Source organism: Synchiropus splendidus, chromosome 15 (genome assembly GCF_027744825.2).
Source record: "Synchiropus splendidus isolate RoL2022-P1 chromosome 15, RoL_Sspl_1.0, whole genome shotgun sequence".
NCBI classification, from domain to species: domain Eukaryota; kingdom Metazoa; phylum Chordata; class Actinopteri; order Syngnathiformes; family Callionymidae; genus Synchiropus; species Synchiropus splendidus.
Window position 1 is genome coordinate 12,180,102 of NC_071348.1, and position 18,475 is coordinate 12,198,576.

General features: G+C 42.5%; 2 protein-coding genes across 3 annotated transcripts; both read right to left on the minus strand.

Annotated features, from left to right (window-relative positions):
- Window positions 1–1,607: 1,607 nt before the first annotated feature.
- On the minus strand, window positions 1,608–18,144 carry LOC128746814 (B-cell receptor CD22-like). Of its 2 annotated transcripts, none has more exons than XM_053844152.1 (15): window positions 18,002–18,144; window positions 17,183–17,461; window positions 8,289–8,549; window positions 7,534–7,788; window positions 7,180–7,470; window positions 6,385–6,672; window positions 4,892–5,146; window positions 4,538–4,828; window positions 3,780–4,040; window positions 3,405–3,674; window positions 2,947–3,216; window positions 2,796–2,880; window positions 2,691–2,718; window positions 1,872–1,960; window positions 1,608–1,807 (listed from the first exon to the last, which is right to left on the minus strand). In XM_053844152.1, exons 1-15 carry the CDS (start codon window positions 18,048–18,050, stop codon window positions 1,615–1,617), a joined length of 3,165 nt encoding a protein of 1,054 aa, XP_053700127.1. In that variant the 5' UTR covers window positions 18,051–18,144; the 3' UTR covers window positions 1,608–1,614. The 2 variants fall into 2 exon arrangements, with proteins under 2 accessions (XP_053700127.1, XP_053700126.1); XM_053844151.1 differs by having other exon boundaries at window positions 1,608–1,810.
- LOC128746817 (uncharacterized) lies at window positions 11,695–13,514 on the minus strand. Its single transcript, XM_053844158.1, has 5 exons — window positions 13,222–13,514; window positions 13,070–13,154; window positions 12,966–12,993; window positions 12,147–12,235; window positions 11,695–12,085 (listed from the first exon to the last, which is right to left on the minus strand). Exons 1-5 carry the CDS (start codon window positions 13,505–13,507, stop codon window positions 11,911–11,913), a joined length of 663 nt encoding a protein of 220 aa, XP_053700133.1. The 5' UTR covers window positions 13,508–13,514; the 3' UTR covers window positions 11,695–11,910.
- Window positions 18,145–18,475: the final 331 nt, after the last annotated feature.

Consider the following 18,475-nt stretch of genomic DNA (forward strand, 5'->3'; position numbering starts at 1 on the left):
ACACAATATTGTTTGCACTGTTTGCATTTAATACCTGACTAAAAACAAAACAACTTTATTTTGTTTGATGATAACTAGGTTGGACGACAGCTAAGATTGAATTGCACTTTGTTTAATACAGGATGTTCTGAATGTTGAAATTGTAAACAGGAGGGCGCGAGAAGTCAGATCTATTTTTCTTCTTATTTTTCTTATTTTCTGCAGTTTCTGCTATATTTATCTGCCTCTTCCTCCTTCCACACTAACACACCCATATAATAACAACAACAATAATAATTATAATAATTATTATGAATAATAATCTTACATATCATAAAGATATTTTGTTTAGTGCTTATAAAAAGCTAACATCTTGAGACATCAATAAATGTCAGCCTGGGACACTACCACCACGACTGAGGAGAGAGGAGAGTTATCTGGTATGATGTTGAGAAGAAAGCTGGAAACCAAGTCGAAAGGAACTAAAGCATGGAACAATGGAGATGGATTCAAGATCTAGAAGACTACTAGAGGAAATGAAGTGGGAGCCTAACAGGACCATGACCTTCAAGCTTCAAGGCGTTCCAGGACAATGTCGATGAGGTGATAGAGAGGGAGAGAATCGTGATAGGAGCAGTGGCCATGTAGAGGAGACGAGGATGTTAAGGAGTCAAGGACAGAGCTTCTGAGGACCAGAGGGTGGCAGGTTTTGCTAAGAGATTCACCAGTAAATGGATATGAAGACAAACAAGAGTGACCCCAAAAAAGGAGACAAACTCAAGGGGCCTCATAACAGATAAAGGAAGGGAAAGACAACCTGCATATTCATGGCAGAGACGAGTGAGATTCCTCCGGCCGAACGATCTACACTTCACCTGCCTCTCCTTCCTACTCATACTTGGAACCTTTAGCGGTTATCAGTACTAGTGAAGGGTAGATGAGGTATCATGAAACATTGTTCCAGGGTTGTTCCTAATTTTCAGAGGCCACTGGATGTCGCTCTTGGTGTAGAAATGATGTGAGGTTTCATTAAATTCGTCATTCAAGTCCAAACATTTTACAGCAAACAGTGCCATCTGGTGGCCTCTGAAAATCAGGACACTGTGTCATGAAACCTAGGCTCATCACTAGTCAGTACCATGTTGCAGTGACCAGTGCAAGTGGGAGTCTGTGGCTCAAAAAAGAGGCGTCTTAAGTTCTGATATTATGAAGGCGGAAGACATGACTCCTTTCCAGGCCCTCCAGGCCTCTGTGAAAACACACGCCTCACAGAAGTTGATAGATATTAAAGAAATACTGTGAGAGATTATGGACGTGAACAGAGGTAACTGGGATTAAAAACTAGCGTCACAGTGTTTTCTGCTGGTATTAAACACATGTAAAGAACGACCGTTGTGTGGGATTTATTTATATCAGAGGAGAGGATTTTCCAGAGAACAGTGGCAGCATGGTTAATTCACTTTCATAAAACAGGCATGACGTACAGATGAAGCTTATGTACAATCTGATTCTGTTTTGCTTGTTATTAAAATACAGTTTTCATAGCATATAAAAGTATGCAGCATCTGTTATATACCAGCCGAACGGTGCATCACTTCACATTGGATTTAAACCAACAAGTCCTTGTTTTTGTTCTCAGAATTTAATCGTGGAGTATTCAGTGTTTTCATCCTCACAGCGACTTGATTTCCCGATCTTGTGCTTCACTCTGTTGTGTTTGAACTCCACATGGGAATAGTTCACCTCTTCCTCTCCCTCTTCACCGCTTGGTTTATTAAAGCGATGTGGTTTGGACACGACCGCGTACACAACATCTTGTCCTGGCTTGCTGCTAGAAAACAAAACAAAATTGAATCCTAAATTCGGAGATGAAAGCGTCCAGTAATGCTGACCCTTTGGCATAATGCACATTGGCATAGACCACAGATGCTTCCTCTGGGGGCACAGCTTGCACCTCCAGTGGTCTTTCAGCGCTTGGGTTCTGCAAAGTCATGAGCACAAAAGAGTAAAGTAAACTCTCAGATTTGACATCCCTGTTATCTATATATACAAAACTATTTCCTGTTTCTGTTCATTGCAGTTACTTGTGATCTCTGAAGTCTCTCCTCCACAGTAAAAGCCGTCATGTTTTTCACTTTGAGTTCCACACATGAAGCCTACAGGTGGTTCTACGACGCTCATGTCGACTGCACTCATTCTCAAAAGCTTGATACCACAGCCATAATGTTCCTGACTGCGCCGCTCATGAACATGGATCTGAGGTGCCGACTGCTCCCACTCCTGTTTTCCACTCGCCGGTTCTTCCGTGCCTGTACTGGCTGACCGAGCACAGGTCCAATGTTCAGAGAAAACACTTCCTCCATGATGTCCTGATTTTCTTAATCATAAAAAACAGTAGCCTTATCGGTTTCTGCTCTGTTGAATATCTTTCCAGGTCTCCTGGATGTGACTCTCGTTCCCCTCTGTTTTTAGACAGTAATGCTACTTGTTTATCTTTTCATTATATCCATTAATTGGTTCATTTTTTTACAATTCATATATGTCTCTCCAGCTATTTTTTTTTTCAAACGGTCCCTGTAGAGACCATCGTTCTTCTTACATGCATCCTGTAGGCCTGTAGTGATCTACAACTTCTCATGAGGCCAGTTTTCATATTAGTCAGTGGGCAAAGATTAGCGCAGTTAACTTGACATAAAGGCAGTTGAACTTACAGCTCTGTGTTTGAGCCTCCTCTTGCACCTGTGGTTGGAAAGTATGACTGTTTAAACAGCACATTAAAACAGAGTATATAAAAATGTTTCTCCTTTAATATTTACTTGATGAAGATGAGACCAGCCGCCAATGGAATGAGCAGAAGTGAAGCAGAAATGAAGACATACTTCAGGACTTTGTGAGAGGCTCCTGTATTGAGACATAATCAGTTCAAAATGATAAACTCACGTTTCTTTGTATGTTCTCTTCACGCACCTTCTACAAACAGCTCCACTGGATCGGATCTTCTTTCACCTAACTGATTCAGGGCAGAGCAGTAGTAGATCCCAGGCTTGTCAGAGGTCACACTGTGGTTCTGCTGATCGGACACTTTGTCATCTCCTCTGTCATCCGTCGACTTCCTGTACCAGGAGTATCGGTGGATTGGTGGGTAGCTGCTGGAGCTGCATGTCAGCATCACTGAGCTCCTCTTGTCTGGCAACTGCAGCTCTTCAGCCTTCAGGACCTTCGTTTCTTTTGGAGCATCTGAGGAGTGTGGCATAGTTCTTTTTTAAATATTTATGACATGACTCTTTATCAATAAACAGTGTATTTTCCTGTCAAATTTTATCTATACGTCTATTAAAGTGAAATTCCAATCACTCAGGAGAACATTGTGTAATTTCCATACCATGTTTTCAGTGTACGTCCTTGAACAGCAGGCTACTACTCACACAGGATCATAACATGGACGGGCGGTGATTCTCCAGATCCAACCTCATTCCTCACGTTGCAGCGGTACCATCCACTGTCACTGGGAGCGACTGACCGCAGAGTGAAACTCTGACCTCGCATCAACACTTCCTCTTGTCCGTCGGCCATCTTTGTCCAGGTCACCGAGGTCACTGGAGGGTGAGACTGAGCGCTGCATCGGAAAGTCACTGACGTGTTTTCCTTCACAGTCTCACGAGGATCAATGATAACTGCCACATTCTTGGGGCTGTCTGCAGCAAAACACAAGGGCAGAAATTACTGTGCAGTGACATGTTCCTGAAACGAACATATGAGTAAGTCATTAAAATGCTTTGTTGCAAAGCAAAACTACTCACATTGAACCACTAATTGTCCCCGCTCACTTGTCCTGCTTCCTTCAGAGTTTGAGGCGATGCACTTGTAGCTCCCTGCGTGGTGCACAGCAGCTTTAGTGGTGTAGACGAGGACATTGTTGTGGACATTCACTGAACTCGACCCAGTCTCTCTGATCAAGGTGAGAGTTGAGGGTGGAAAACTGTCCACAGTGCAGTTGATGATGAAGGTCTGACCTTCTGTGACCTGAGTGTACATGGACAATATGATGTCGGTTGGAGCATCTGTGGAGAGGAAGCAGAGTAGTTTGGAGAATTTCCTCCTGTATTGATTCTGACTGCAGCTTTTTGAATGTGTCATTGACAAATCCCTAACTGCAGTGTCCCTGAGTTCTCATGAAATGGCTGGAAACTGGACTCCTAGGTCACTGGACTCTGCCTAACTTGGTGTGAGCAGCTCAGAAATCTGGTAGAGACTTGTGGTTCTACAGTAGGGAACTCATTTACTCTGGAAACCTTGGACTGCTGTTGGTGGCCAGGAATGGTGCTCTGAAGGGCAAATCACAGAGGAAATGGACATTACAGTGAAACGAAAAGCTGAAAAACAATGAAAGTTTGTTAAACTTCAATTGTTCCATCTACCAGCACAATGTTTTGGTGATGACATCATCTAATGTTGTGCACCTGGAGTTGGTGCACTGAAAAATGTTCCCTGAGGAAGGAAGTCTGATATGAACTGAGGCAGAGGTGAGTCAATGCAGCACTGAGGGTGTGTCACTCACACTGTACTTGGAAGCACTGTGGTGCACTATAATCTCTGCCGATGCTGTTGGTGGCGCAGCACTTGTAACAACCTTCATCAGATCTCTGCACTGTCTCAATGGTCATGGTGCTGCCCCAGTATTTGGACTGGTACTTGGAGAGTGGAGTGTGTCTGGAGGAGCCATGGAGCCAGGAGAAGCTATGAGCTGCAGGAGAGGCCTGAGTGACACACGTTAATCTGAGCTCTTTTCCAGCGCTGACTCTCCCGTTTAGACCAGAGGGGACTTGAACTCTTGTGTTCCTGGGTCCGTCTGAGGAAGAGAAACACTTTCAGCTTGTTTGAATGTTTTGTCATGTTTTCACAGTGGACTCACATTCAACCTGAATCTGAAGCAGGTCTGATGTTCCAGCACCAATGGAGTTCCTGGCAGTGCAGGTATAAGAACCTGCGTGCTCAGGCTGGATGGATCTTACTGTGTAAGTCTGACTCATCGATACATATTGCCGGCCCTTTTTCCAATGAAAGCTTGTGGCGTCTGGGTTGCTTCTCTTCACTGTACATCTTAAATCCATCCTCTGTCCTCGCTGGATTGATGTGGCAGATGCTGTGATCTCAACTTCTGGGGAGACTGGGAATAAAGTTGGCCACAGAAGTATTAATATCAAAACATTTCCTCTTCAAGTGATGAAAACGCATCATTGAAGTTCAGCATGAAGGTCTGGATAAATAGAGAGAATAAGTGAGTTGGCCTGTTATGGCCTTGCTGTCATCTGAGGAGAAAAGTGACCTGAGTCTGTTCTCTTATTGGCTCATCGGAGTCATAAATGAGATGATTGGATAGATACAAGAAATAGTTTGTGCAAAGAAAATGTCACGAGGTCTTTATCTCGAACAAAAGGGACAAAAGTAGAGAGACATGAGTCTGGGTGATTATACGATCCTGAGTAATAATAGTGGAACATTTCTGACTGATCTCGATGGTCAGTCGTCTCCATGTTTCTCAGTTGAACACGGATTCGTCGGCGACTCGGATGCACCTTTCCTCCCTGATCAGATGTCGCGGTGTCGCAGGCGTGAGCTCTCACAGTGTCTGACACTGAAACTCAGCACCTTTATTCCACTAGTCGATCAGACTGTTTGTTGGTGTTTGGGCAACTTTCATTGAGTCTCTTCGTAGCATTAGCCACCAAGCTAACCTTTCCCAACACGACATGGAGACAGTTCCTGCCACTCGATCTCAGTGTGGAGATTATTCTGATGTTCTTGTCTTGTTACCATTCTTTTTTTTTTTTGTGGTTTGTTTAATGTGAATAAACCCTTTAATTAACACGTTTGCATAGTTTTCATGACATATGCTTCAAAGAGTGGAATTTTAAAAACAATAATAAAATCAAGCGTTTTTGAGATCAAACAAAATCAAAAATGAAATGAATAATCCTGATGACTTTTCTTGACACCAACAATGTGACAGTCTGTGGGGCCCCTGAGCAAGGTTTAGGTGAGAACTCAACTCCTGGATATTTCTGGTCAGAAGTGTTGTGAGTCTGGCTGGAGTTTTAATCACAGGCCTTTGCCCTCTCAGATTTCAAAGAATTCTTGAGTAAAATGCATTTCAACTGGTTCAACATGACAGATCTCTATGCAGAAATGTTCTATTGACATTTAAACTTAGATCCTGACTAAACCAGACAATAAAAGCCACAGAGGGCAGGAACTATTGGACAATTAAATAACCTGCAGCATATTTTCAGGGTTAAAAGATATGGTCAAATAAGTGCAATAAAGCACCATTTTCTACTGATGCTTTACTTTGAAACTAATGAGGACAGTCAGTAAAATGTTTTGTTGCAAAGCAAAACTACTCACATTTGACCACCAATTCTCTCCGCTGACTTGTCCTGCTTCCTTCAGAGTTTGAGGCGATGCACTTGTAGCTCCCTGCGTGGTGCACAGCAGCTTTAGTGGTGTAGACGAGGTCATTGTTGTGGACCCCATTCTTGTTGGAGTTGGAGAACACATTCACTGAACTCGACTGAATCTCTCTGATCAAGGTGAGAGTTGAGGGTGGAAAACTGTCCACAGTGCATCTGATAGTGAAGGTCTGACCTTCTGTGACCTGAGTGTACATGGACAGTTTGAGGTTTGATGGAGCATCTGTGGAGAGGAAGCAGAGTAGTTTGGACAATTTCCTCTTTTCCTCTTTCTTTCTGTGGTTTACAGCGTGTTTTAATGTGTCTGAAAAATGAGGAAAAAGTTAAAGTAACAGCTGGAGAAGAAGAAGCTCACTGTGACACATAGTTTTAAGGAACTGGGAATAAAAGTCAAGTAAAAGTCATGCTATCTATTTTGCATGACTTATTGAAGGAAGACAAATTCAATGAAAATTGACAAATTTGTTTGATCGTATTATGGAGGGAAAATAAGTGAAAACACTGCACTGTTGAGAGCAAAAAAAAGACGACAGATATGAAAGAAAACATGGAACAAATGCTACATTTTAACATATTACCTGGAAATATATAAATGAGAGACTTGCTGAAGTGAGGTCAGACAGGAGCAGGGGAAATAAAGCACTTTCCTCGGTTCAGTAACTATAAACAACATGGCCAAGAAGCTAGACTCTGAGGTGAGTCAAAGCAGCACTGAGAGTGAGTCACTCACACTGTACTTGGAAGCACTGTGGTGCACTATAATCTGTGCCGATGCTGTTGGTGGCGCTGCACATGTAACAACCTTCATCAGATCTCTGAACGTTTTTAATGGTCATTGTGTTTCTGCTGTCTATATGCCAGTAGTGGGAGAGTGGAGTGTGTCTGGAGGAGCCATGGAGCCAGGAGAAGCTATGAGCTGCAGGAGAGGCCTCAGTGACACAAGTTAATCTGAGCTCTTTTCCAGCGCTGACTCTCCCGTTTAGACCAGAGGGGACTTGAATTCTTGTGTTCTTGGGTCGGTCTGAGGAAGAGAAACACTTTCAGCTTGTTTGAATGTTTTGTCATGTTTTCATTGTGGACTCACATTCAACCTGAATCTGAAGTGGGTCTGATGTTCCAGCACCAATGGAGTTCCAGGCAGTGCAGGTATAAAAACCTGCGTGCTCAGGCTGGATGGATGTTACTGTGTAAGTCTGAGCTGAAGACACATCTCGCTGATCCTTCTGCCACTGAAAGCTTGTGGCGTCTGGGCTGCTTCTCTTCACTGTACATCTTAAATCCATCTTCTGTCCTTGCCGGATCGATGTGGCAGATGCTGTGATCTCAACTTCTGGTGAGACTGGGAATAAAGTTGAAAGTTAAATATGAGAGTTAGTTTAAGTCAAGAGAATAAATGAATCAGCCTTCTTAAGATCTGAGAAGAGCAGGGAGGAAACAAAAGGTTTATGGAGGAGTTAAAATGTCTGGTAAATGCTGCTCTCTTATTGGCTGCCCATAAAAAATTCTATTTGAAGAAAAATCACTGAGAAAAAGGGAGCTAAAGTAATGAAAAATCATCACAAAGGATCTTGGAATTGGAATCAGAAATGGACCTGGTTTGTGTCAAGTCTGGGTTTAGTACCAGGCCTTTTGCATCACAGCAGTGTTGTACAGTGCTGTTTTAAACTGATATGTCTGACAGAAAACTCCTGGTGAAAATTAGAGAGAAAGCAGATGCCAACTAAGCCGCCACTGAAATCCATGATTGACGTCCTGCTTCTGACTGAACTCTGTGGAGGTCATTGCATTTGAAACAAACTATAATGAGGATAAAGCAACAAATAGAAAGGATTGTCTCACACTGAACATCCAAATCAAGACTGGAATCTTCATGTCCGTGCTTATTTCTGGCTTCACATCTGTATCGTCCACTCTGTGAGACTGTGATGGATGGGATGATGAGATCTTGTCCTTCGCTCCCTGCCTGACCTGGTCGAAACCAGTGGTAGGTGGGTGCAGGATTCCCACTCGCTGAACATGTCAGGGTCACTGTGTCCTCCGCAGCAACACCTTCCCTTCTGTTAGGATTAGTGACCCTCACCTCCACGTTCCTGGGTCCATCTGAACAGAAAATATAATCATTATGTTTTGCATTTTTGTTGACACTGAAAGGGACCTTGACTTACATTCGACAGTTAGAGTGATGTTGCGGATCAAGTTTGGGTCGGTGTTGCCTCGAGTCTGACAGGAGAACTGCCTCCCATTGTCCTGCCAGCTGGCTGTGAAGTTGCTAGTTGCTGTCCTGCTGTGTTCATCACCCTGAGGTTGCACTGAGATTCCTCGTTGGTCGAGAGGTTGAATTTGAGGACGGGAGGGGCACGAGGACAAGGTGGAGCAGTGGAGAGTCACTGAGCTGGACTCTGTAACAGGAGCCGGTTCCTCAAACCTGATGAGGCATGGGTTCGCTGCAAAATGAAACTTCGAGTATGTAAATATGAAACACTGCTGAAAAAGTAAATCACTCTGATGTTATCGAATACCTTTTCAATTATTATTATTATTACAGACATGTTTAGTCTTTATCTTATTTTTGAAGATTCAATAACACGACCATCAAACAGTAGAGAAGTCCTTATCTCCCTCGACCCACACTGGATCCTTCAACCAAGCCCAGTAGGCATTCATCATGTCAGTAGTTCCTGCGATGCTCCCCTGTATTGGAACACAGGATCCCTCTGTGGCTGTCAGCTTTGGCCTCGTGAATGTAAATGAACCAGAACCAGCTGCTGGATGACACATGTAATGGTCAGAGAAGATCCAAAACAGGTGAGTGAAATAAAACTCTTACCCCGTATTGTAGTCAGAAGCAACAGCAAGCACAGTTTTTCCCTTTCCATTTTGTGAATTTATTTAAAAAAAAAAAGTCCAAGTCACTCCAGAGGTGTAATTCAAGATGAGTATCTATATGAACTTCACAATATTTAGGTTCCTCTTTCATTTGTGTTCTGGGTCGACACCTCTTTATGCAAATCTGCAATCTTCATGCTTCACAAGCTTAAGCTTATATTGTTATTCTCAACACTGCAGATGGAATCCATCTCCATCAGAGTTTGAAAATATAATAGATGCGCCGAGTCACGTCTTCCTTTCTCTGCTACTGTATTCCAGTGCTATGATTCCAGCACTTGACAGACTTGCTTCTCTTATTACGATAGAACCTGCAGTGGCCGCTTTCTTCTGACTGCTTCTGACTACTTTAATTTCGAACCTTGACATTTCAGAGCTATTATTTTTTCGTTCACTTCTTTATGTGATTTCTTGCTTCTGCGATTGGACGCCATCTTGTGGCAAGGCCTGAGAACAACAGGTGACATTTTGAAATAGATATTTATACATCGAAGTTAAGCCTTGCAATTTAAGAATATTGGATATAGATACATACAAATACATTTAAAATGAGCTGAGACTGTGTTAATATTGAGATTGGAATAAAGTGGTTACATTTTACGGAATTCTAATGAAACTAATAATAATTTCGAAACTAATAGATAATTTCGCTTAAAATAAGGGCCAACTACATGAGAAGATTCATTTATAAAAAAAAATAAAAATAAAAAAAATTAAAATTAGTAATTATTATCTCTTGAAATGTTTTGTGTAAATGTGAATTTTCGTTTGGCTGCTGGCAACGGACAGAACAAAAGAGGGGGAGCCACTTAGGAGCCAGAGGGAGTAAAGGAAGAACACAATATTCCGTATGAACGTTGACTGTTTGCATTTAATACCCGACTAAAAACAAAACAACTTCATTTTGTTTGATGATAACTAGGTTGGACGATAGCCAAGATTGAATTGCACTTTGTTTAATACAGGATGTTCTGAATGTTGAAATTGTAAACAGGAGGGAGCTAGAAGTCAGATCATTCTCTCAGTCGACCTCTATTTTGTGACGCTGCAGTTTCTGCTATATTTATCTGCCTCTTCCTCCATCCACACTAACACACCCATATAACAACAACAACAACAACAACAATAATTGTTGTAATATTATTATTATTATTATTATTATTATTATTATTATTATTAATAATAATAATAATAATAATAATAATAATAATAATAATAATAATAATAATAATAATAATAATAATAATAATCTTACATATCATAAAGATATTTTGTTTAGTGCTTATAAAAAACTAACATCTTGACACATAAATAAATGTCAGCCTGGGACACTACCACCACGACTGAGGAGAGAGGAGAGTTATCTGGTATGATGTTGAGAAGACAGCTGGAAACCAAGTCGAAAGGAACTAAAGCATGGAACAATGGAGATGGATTCAAGATCTAGAAGACTACTAGAAGAAATGAAGTGGGAGCCGAACAGGACCATGACCTTCAAGCTTCAAGGCGTTCCAGGACAATGTCGATGAGGTGATAGAGAGGGAGAGAATCGTGATAGGAGCAGTGGCCATGTAGAGGAGACGAGGATGTTAAGGAGTCAAGGACAGAGCTTCTGAGGACCAGAGGGTGGCAGGTTTTCCTAACAGATTCACCAGTAAATGGAAATAAAGACAAACAAGAGCGACCCCAAAAAAGGAGACAAACTCAAGGGGCCTCATAACAGATAAAGGAAGGGAAAGACAACCTGCATATTCATGGCAGAGACGAGTGAGATTCCTCCGGCCGAACGATCTCCACATTACCTGCCTCTCCTTCCTACTCATACTTGAAACCTTTAGCAGTTATCAGTACTAGTGAAGGGTAGATGAGGTATCATGAAACATTGTTCCAGGGTTGTTCCTAATTTTCAGAGGCCACTGCATGTCGCTCTTGGTGTAGAAATGATGTGAGGTTTCATTAAATTCGTCGTTCAAGTCCAAACATTTTACAGCAAACAGTGCCATCTGGTGGCCTCTGAAAATCAGGACACTGTGTCATGAAACCTCGGCTCATCACTAGTCAGTACCATGTTGCAGTGACCAGTGCAAGTGGGAGTCTGTGGCTCAAAAAAGAGGCGTCTTAAGTTCTGATATTATGAAGGCGGAAGACATGACTCCTTTCCAGGCCCTCCAGGCCTCTGTGAAAACACACGCCTCACAGAAGTTGATAGATAAGAAATATTGTCCTTAAATAAGTACTGTGAGAGATTATGGGCGTGAACAGAGGAGACTGAGATTAAAGACTAGCGTCACAGTGTTTTCTGCTGGTATTAAACACATGTAAAGAACGACCATTGTGTGGGATTTATTTATATCAGAGGAGAAGATTTTCCAGAGAACAGTGGCAGCATGGTTAATTCACTTTCATAAAACAGGCATGATGTGCAGATGAAGCTTATGTACAATCTGATTCTGTTTTGCTTGTTATTAAAATACAGTTTTCATAGCATATAAAAGTATGCAGCATCTGTTATATACCAGCCGAACGGTGCATCACTTCACATTGGATTTAAACCAACAATTCCTTGTTTTTGTTCTCAGAATTTAATCGTGGAGTATTCAGTGTTTTCATCCTCACAGCGACTTGATTTCCCGATCTTGTGCTTCACTCTGTTGTGTTTGAACTCCACATGGGAATAGTTCACCTCCTCCTCTCCCTCTTCACCGCTTGGTTTATTAGCCGCGTACACAACATCTTGTCCTGGCTTGCTGCTAGAAAACAAAACAAAATTGAATCCTAAATTCGGAGATGAAAAGGTCCAGTAATGCTGACCTTTTGGTATAATGCACATTGGTATAGACCACAGATGCTTCCTCTGGGGGCACAGCTTGCACCTCCAGTGGTCTTTCAGCACTTGGGTTCTGCAAAGTCATGAGCACAAAAGAGTAAAGTAAACTCTCAGATTTGACATCCCTGTTATCTATATATACACAACTATTTCCTGTTTCTGTTCATTGTAGTTACTTGTGATCTCTGAAGTCTCTCCTCCACAGTAAAAGCCGTTACGTTTTTAATTTCGAGTTCCACACATGAAGCCTCCAGGTGGTTCTACGACGCTCATGTTTACTGCACTCATTCTCAAAAGCATGATACCACAGCCATAATGTTCCTGACTGCGCCGCTCATGAACATGGATCTGAGGTGCCGACTGCTCCCACTCCTGTTTTCCACTCGCCGGTTCTTCCGTGCCTGTACTGGCTGAGCGAGCACAGGTCCAATGTTCAGAGAAAACACTTCCTCCTTGATGTCCTGATTTTCTTAATCATAAAAAATGGTAGTCTTTATCTCCTCTTTTTTGGTTTCTGCTCTGTTGAATATCTTTCCAGGTCTCCTGGATGTGACTCTCGTTGCCGTCTGTTTTTAGACTGTAATAGTACTTGTTTATCTTTTCATGATATATATTGGTTCAATTTTTTACAATTCACATCCGGCTCTCTTTTTATTCAAATGGTCCCTGTAGAGACCATCGTTCTTCTTACATGCATCCTGTAGGCCTGTAGTGATCTACAACTTCTCATGAGGCCAGTTTTCATATCAGTCAGTGGGCAAAGATTAGCGCAGTTAACCTGACATAAAGGCAGTTGAACTTACAGCTCTGTGTTTGAGCCTCCTCTTGCACCTGTGGTTGGAAAGTATGACTGTTTAAACAGCACATTAAAACAGGGTATGTAAAAATGTTTCTCTTTAATATTTACTTGATGAAGATGAGACCAGCCGCCAATGGAATGAGCAGAAGTGAAGCAGAAATGAAGACATACTTCAGGACTTTGAGAGAGGCTCCTGTATTGAGACAGAATCAGTTCAAAATGATAAACTCACGTTTCTTTGTATGTTCTCTTCACTTCACCTTCTACAAACAGCTCCACTGGATCGGATCTTCTTTCACCTAACTGATTCAGGGCAGAGCAGTAGTAGATCCCAGGCTTGTCAGAGGTCACACTGTGGTTCTGCTGATCGGACACTTTGTCATCTCCTCTGTCATCCGTCGACTTCCTGTACCAGGAGTATCGGTGGATTGGTGGGTAGCTGCTGGAGCTGCATGTCAGCATCACTGAGCTCCTCTTGTCTGGCAACTGCAGCTCTTCAGCCTTCAGGACCTTCGTTTCTTTTGGAGCATCTGAGGAGTGTGGCATAGTTCTTTTAAAAATATTTATGACATGACTCTTTATCAATAAACAGTGTATTTTCCTGTCAAATTTTATCTATACGTCTATTAAAGTGAAATTCCAAGTTAAACGAACATATGAGTAAGTCATTAAAATGCTTTGTTGCAAAGTAAAACTACTCACATTTAACCACCAATTTTCTCCGCTCACTTGTCCTGCTTCCTTCAGAGTTTGAGGCGATGCACTTGTAGCTCCCTGCGTGGTGCACAGCAGCTTTAGTGGTGTAGACGAGTTCATTGTTGTGGACCCCATTCTTGTTGGAGTTGGAGAACACATTCACTGAACTCGACTGAATCTCTCTGATCAAGGTGAGATTTGAGGGTGGAAAACTGTCCACAGTGCAGTTGATGATGAAGGTCTGACCTTCTGTGACCTCAGTGTACATGGACAGTTTGAGGTTTGATGGAGCATCTGTGGAGAGGAAGCAGAGTAGTTTGGTGAATTTCCTCCTGTATTGATTCTGACTGCAGCTTTTTGAATGTGTCATTGACAAATCCCTAACTGCAGTGTCCCTGAGTTCTCATGAAATGGCTGGAAACTGGACTCCTAGGTCACTGGACTCTGCCTAACTTGGTGTGAGCAGCTCAGAAATCTGGTAGAGACTTGTGGTTCTACAGTAGGGAACTCATTTACTCTGGAAACCTTGGACTGCTGTTGGTGGCCAGGAATGGTGCTCTGAAGGGCAAATCACAGAGGAAATGGACATTACAGTGAAACGAAAAGCTGAAAAACAATGAAAGTTTGTTAAACTTCAATTGTTCCATCTACCAGCACAATGTTTTGGTGATGACATCATCTAATGTTGTGCACCTGGAGTTGGTGCACTGAAAAATGTTCCCTGAGGAAGGAAGTCTGATATGAACTGAGGCAGAGGTGAGTCAATGCAGCACTGAGGGTGTGTCACTCACACTGTACTTGGAAGCACTGTGGTGCACTATAATCTCTGCCGATGCTGTTGGTGGCGCAGCACTTGTAACAACCTTCATCAGATCTCTGCACTGTCTCAATGGTCATGGTGCTGCCCCAGTATTTGGACTGGTACTTGGAGAGTGGAGTGTGTCTGGAGGGGCCATGGAACCAGGAGAAGTAATGAGCTGCAGGAGAGGCCTCAGTGGCACACGTTAATCTGAGCTCTTTTCCAGCGCTGACTCTTCCATTTAGACCAGAGGGGACTTGAACTCTTGTGTTCCTGGGTCGGTCTGAGGAAGAGAAACACTTTCAGCTTGTTTGAATGTTTTGTCATGTTTTCACAGTGGACTCACATTCAACCTGAATCTGAAGCAGGTCTGATGTTCCAGCACCAATGGAGTTGCTGGCAGTGCAGGTATAAAAACCTGCGTGCTTTGCACTTGCATGCATTGTTGCGTGCAAGTGAGTTGGCCTGTTATGGCCTTGCTGTCGTCTGAGGAGAAAAGTGACCTGAGTCTGTTCTCTTATTGGCTCATCGTCATAAATGAGATGACTGGATAGATACAAGAAATAGTTTGTGCAAAGAAAATGTCACGAGGTCTTTATCTCGAACAAAAGGGACAAAAGTAGAGAGACATGAGTCTGGGTGATTATACGATCCTGAGTAATAATAGTGGAACGTTTCTGACTGATCTCGATGGTCAGTCGTCTCCATGTTTCTCAGTTGAACACGGATTCGTCGGCGACTCGGATGCACCTTTCCTCCCTGACCAGATGTCGCGGTGTCGCAGGCGTGAGCTCTCACAGTGTCTGACACTGAAACTCAGCACCTTTATTCCACTAGTCGATCAGACTGTTTGTTGGTGTTTGGGCAACTTTCATTGAGTCTCTTCGTAGCATTAGCCACCAAGCTAACCTTTCCCAACACGACATGGAGACAGTTCCTGCCACTCGATCTCAGTGTGGAGATTATTCTGATGTTCTTGTCTTGTTACCATTCTTTTTTTTTAACATTACATTTGTTTTGTGGTTTGTTTAATGTGAATAAACCCTTTAATTAACACGTTTGCATAGTTTTCATGACATATGCTTCAAAGAGTGGAATTTTAAAAACAATAATAAAATCAAGCGTTTTTGAGATCAAACAAAATCAAAAATGAAATGAATAATCCTGATGACTTTTCTTGACACCAACAATGTGACAGTCTGTGGGGCCCCTGAGCAAGGTTTAGGTGAGAACTCAACTCCTGGATATTTCTGGCCAGAAGTGTTGTGAGTCTGGCTGGAGTTTTAATCACAGGCCTTTGCCCTCTCAGATTTCAAAGAATTCTTGAGTAAAATGCATTTCAACTGGTTCAACATGACAGATCTCTATGCAGAAATGTTCTATTGACATTTAAACTTAGATCCTGACTAAACCAGACAATAAAAGCCACAGAGGGCAGGAACTATTGGACAATTAAATAACCTGCAGCATATTTTCAGGGTTAAAAGATATGGTCAAATAAGTGCAATAAAGCACCATTTTCTACTGATGCTTTACTTCGAAACTAATGAGGACAGTCAGTAAAATGTTTTGTTGCAAAGCAAAACTACTCACATTTGACCACCAATTCTCTCCGCTGACTTGTCCTGCTTCCTTCAGAGTTTGAGGCGTTGCACTTGTAGCTCCCTGCGTGGTGCACAGCAGCTTTAGTGGTGTAGACGAGGTCATTGTTGTGGACCCCATTCTCGTTGGAGTTGGAGAACACATTCACTGAACTCGACTGAATCTCTCTGATCAAGGTGAGAGTTGAGGGTGGAAAACTGTCCACAGTGCATCTGATAGTGAAGGTCTGACCTTCTGTGACCTGAGTGGACATGGACAGTTTGAGGTATGATGGAGCATCTGTGGAGAGGAAGCAGAGTAGTTTGGACAATTTCCTCTTTTCCTCTTTCTTTCTTTGGTTTACAGCGTGTTTTAATGTGTCTGAAAAATGAGGAAAAAGTTAAAGTAATAGCTGGACAAGAAGAAGCTCACTGTGACACATAGTTTAAAGGAACTGGGAAAAAAGTCAAGTAAAAGTCATCAATATTGCATGACTTATTGAAGGAAGACAAATTCAATGAAAATGGACATATTTGTTTGGTCGTATTAGGGAGGGAAAATAAGTGAAAACACTGCACTGTTGAGAGCAAAAAAAAGACGACAGATATGAAAGAAAACATGGAAGAAATGCTACATTTTAACATATTACCTGGAAATATATAAATGAGAGACTTGCTGAAGTGAGGTCAGACAGGAGCAGGGGAAATAAAGCACTTTCCTCGGTTCAGTAACTATAAACAACATGGCCAAGAAGCTAGACTCTGAGGCAAGTCAATGCAGCACTGAGAGTGAGTCACTCACACTGTACTTGGAAGCACTGCGGTGCACTATAATCTGTGCCGATGCTGTTGGTGGCGCTGCACACGTAACAACCTTCATCAGATCTCTGAACGTTTTTAATGGTCATTGTGTTTCCGCTGGAGAGTGGAGTTCGTCTGGAGGAGCCATGGAGCCAGGAGAAGCTATGAGCTGCAGGAGAGGCCTCAGTGACACACGTTAATCTGAGCTCTTTTCCAGCGCTCACTCTCCCGTTTAGACCAGAGGGGACTTGAACTCTCGTGTTCTTGGGCCGGTCTGAGGAACAGAAACACTTTCACGAATAAAGTTTTGCATCGTTATCGACACGGAAAGGGACCTTGACTTACATTCGACAGTTAGAGTGACACTGCGGATCAAGTTTGGGTCGGTGTTGCCTCGAGTCTGACAGGAGAACTGCCTCCCATTGTCCTGCCAGCTGGCTATGAAGTTGCTAGTTGCTGTCCTGCTGTGTCCATCACCCTGAGGTTGCACTGAGATTCCTCGTTGGTCGAGAGGTTGAATTTGAGGACGGGAGGGGCACGAGGACGAGGTGGAGCAGCGGAGAGTCACTGAGCTGGACTCTGTAACAGGAGCCGGTTCCTCAAACCTGATGAGGCATGGGTTCGCTGCAAAATGAAACTTTTATTCCGTAAAAATGAAACATTTCTGACTATATGAATCACATTCTCTTAATTATATGTGTACATTGAGGACATTTTTTTAAAATCATTATTATTATATTTGAAGTAACAGGTTGGACTGACAGAAGAACAGGCTCTGAGCTCCATTTCTCCCCTCTTGATGGGAAATATCCAAAAGAATAGCTTCCACCATCATTTTTGTTCAGGTTGCAGATCGAAATGGTGAGCTGTTTCTCTGCTCTTTGGTAAGTCACTCTGTTGCTATACTGTGGACTGATGGGGCGTTTTTCGGGGTCTGTACTGTAAACAACAGTTCCTGCACCGACCCACACTGGATCCTCCAACCAAGCCCAGTAGGCATTTCTACTGAGATGTCCTGTGAATCTCCCCTGTATTGGAACGCAGGATCCCTCTGTGGCTGTCAGCTGTGAGCCAGTGAATGTAAATGAACCAGAACCAGCTGCTGGATGACACATGTAATGGTCAGAGAAGATCCAAAACAGGTGAGTGAAATAAAACTCTTACCCCGTATTGTAGTCAGAAGCAACAGCAAGCACAGTTTTTCCCTTTCCATTTTGTGAATTTATTTAAAAAAAAAAAGTCCAAGTCACTCCAGAGGTGTAATTCAAGATGAGTATCTATATGAACTTCACAATATTTAGGTTCCTCTTTCATTTGTGTTCTGGGTCGACACCTCTTTATGCAAATCTGCAATCTTCATGCTTCACAAGCTTAAGCTTATATTGTTATTCTCAACACTGCAGATGGAATCCATCTCCATCAGAGTTTGAAAATATAATAGCTGCGCCGAGTCACGTCTTCCTTTCTCTGCTACTGTATTCCAGTGCTATGATTCCAGCACTTGACAGACTTGCTTCTCCTATTACGATAGAACCTGCAGTGGCCGCTTTCTTCTGACTGCTTCTGACTACTTTAACTTCGAACCTTGACATTTCAGAGCTATTATTTTTTTGTTCACTTCTTTATGTGATTTCTTGC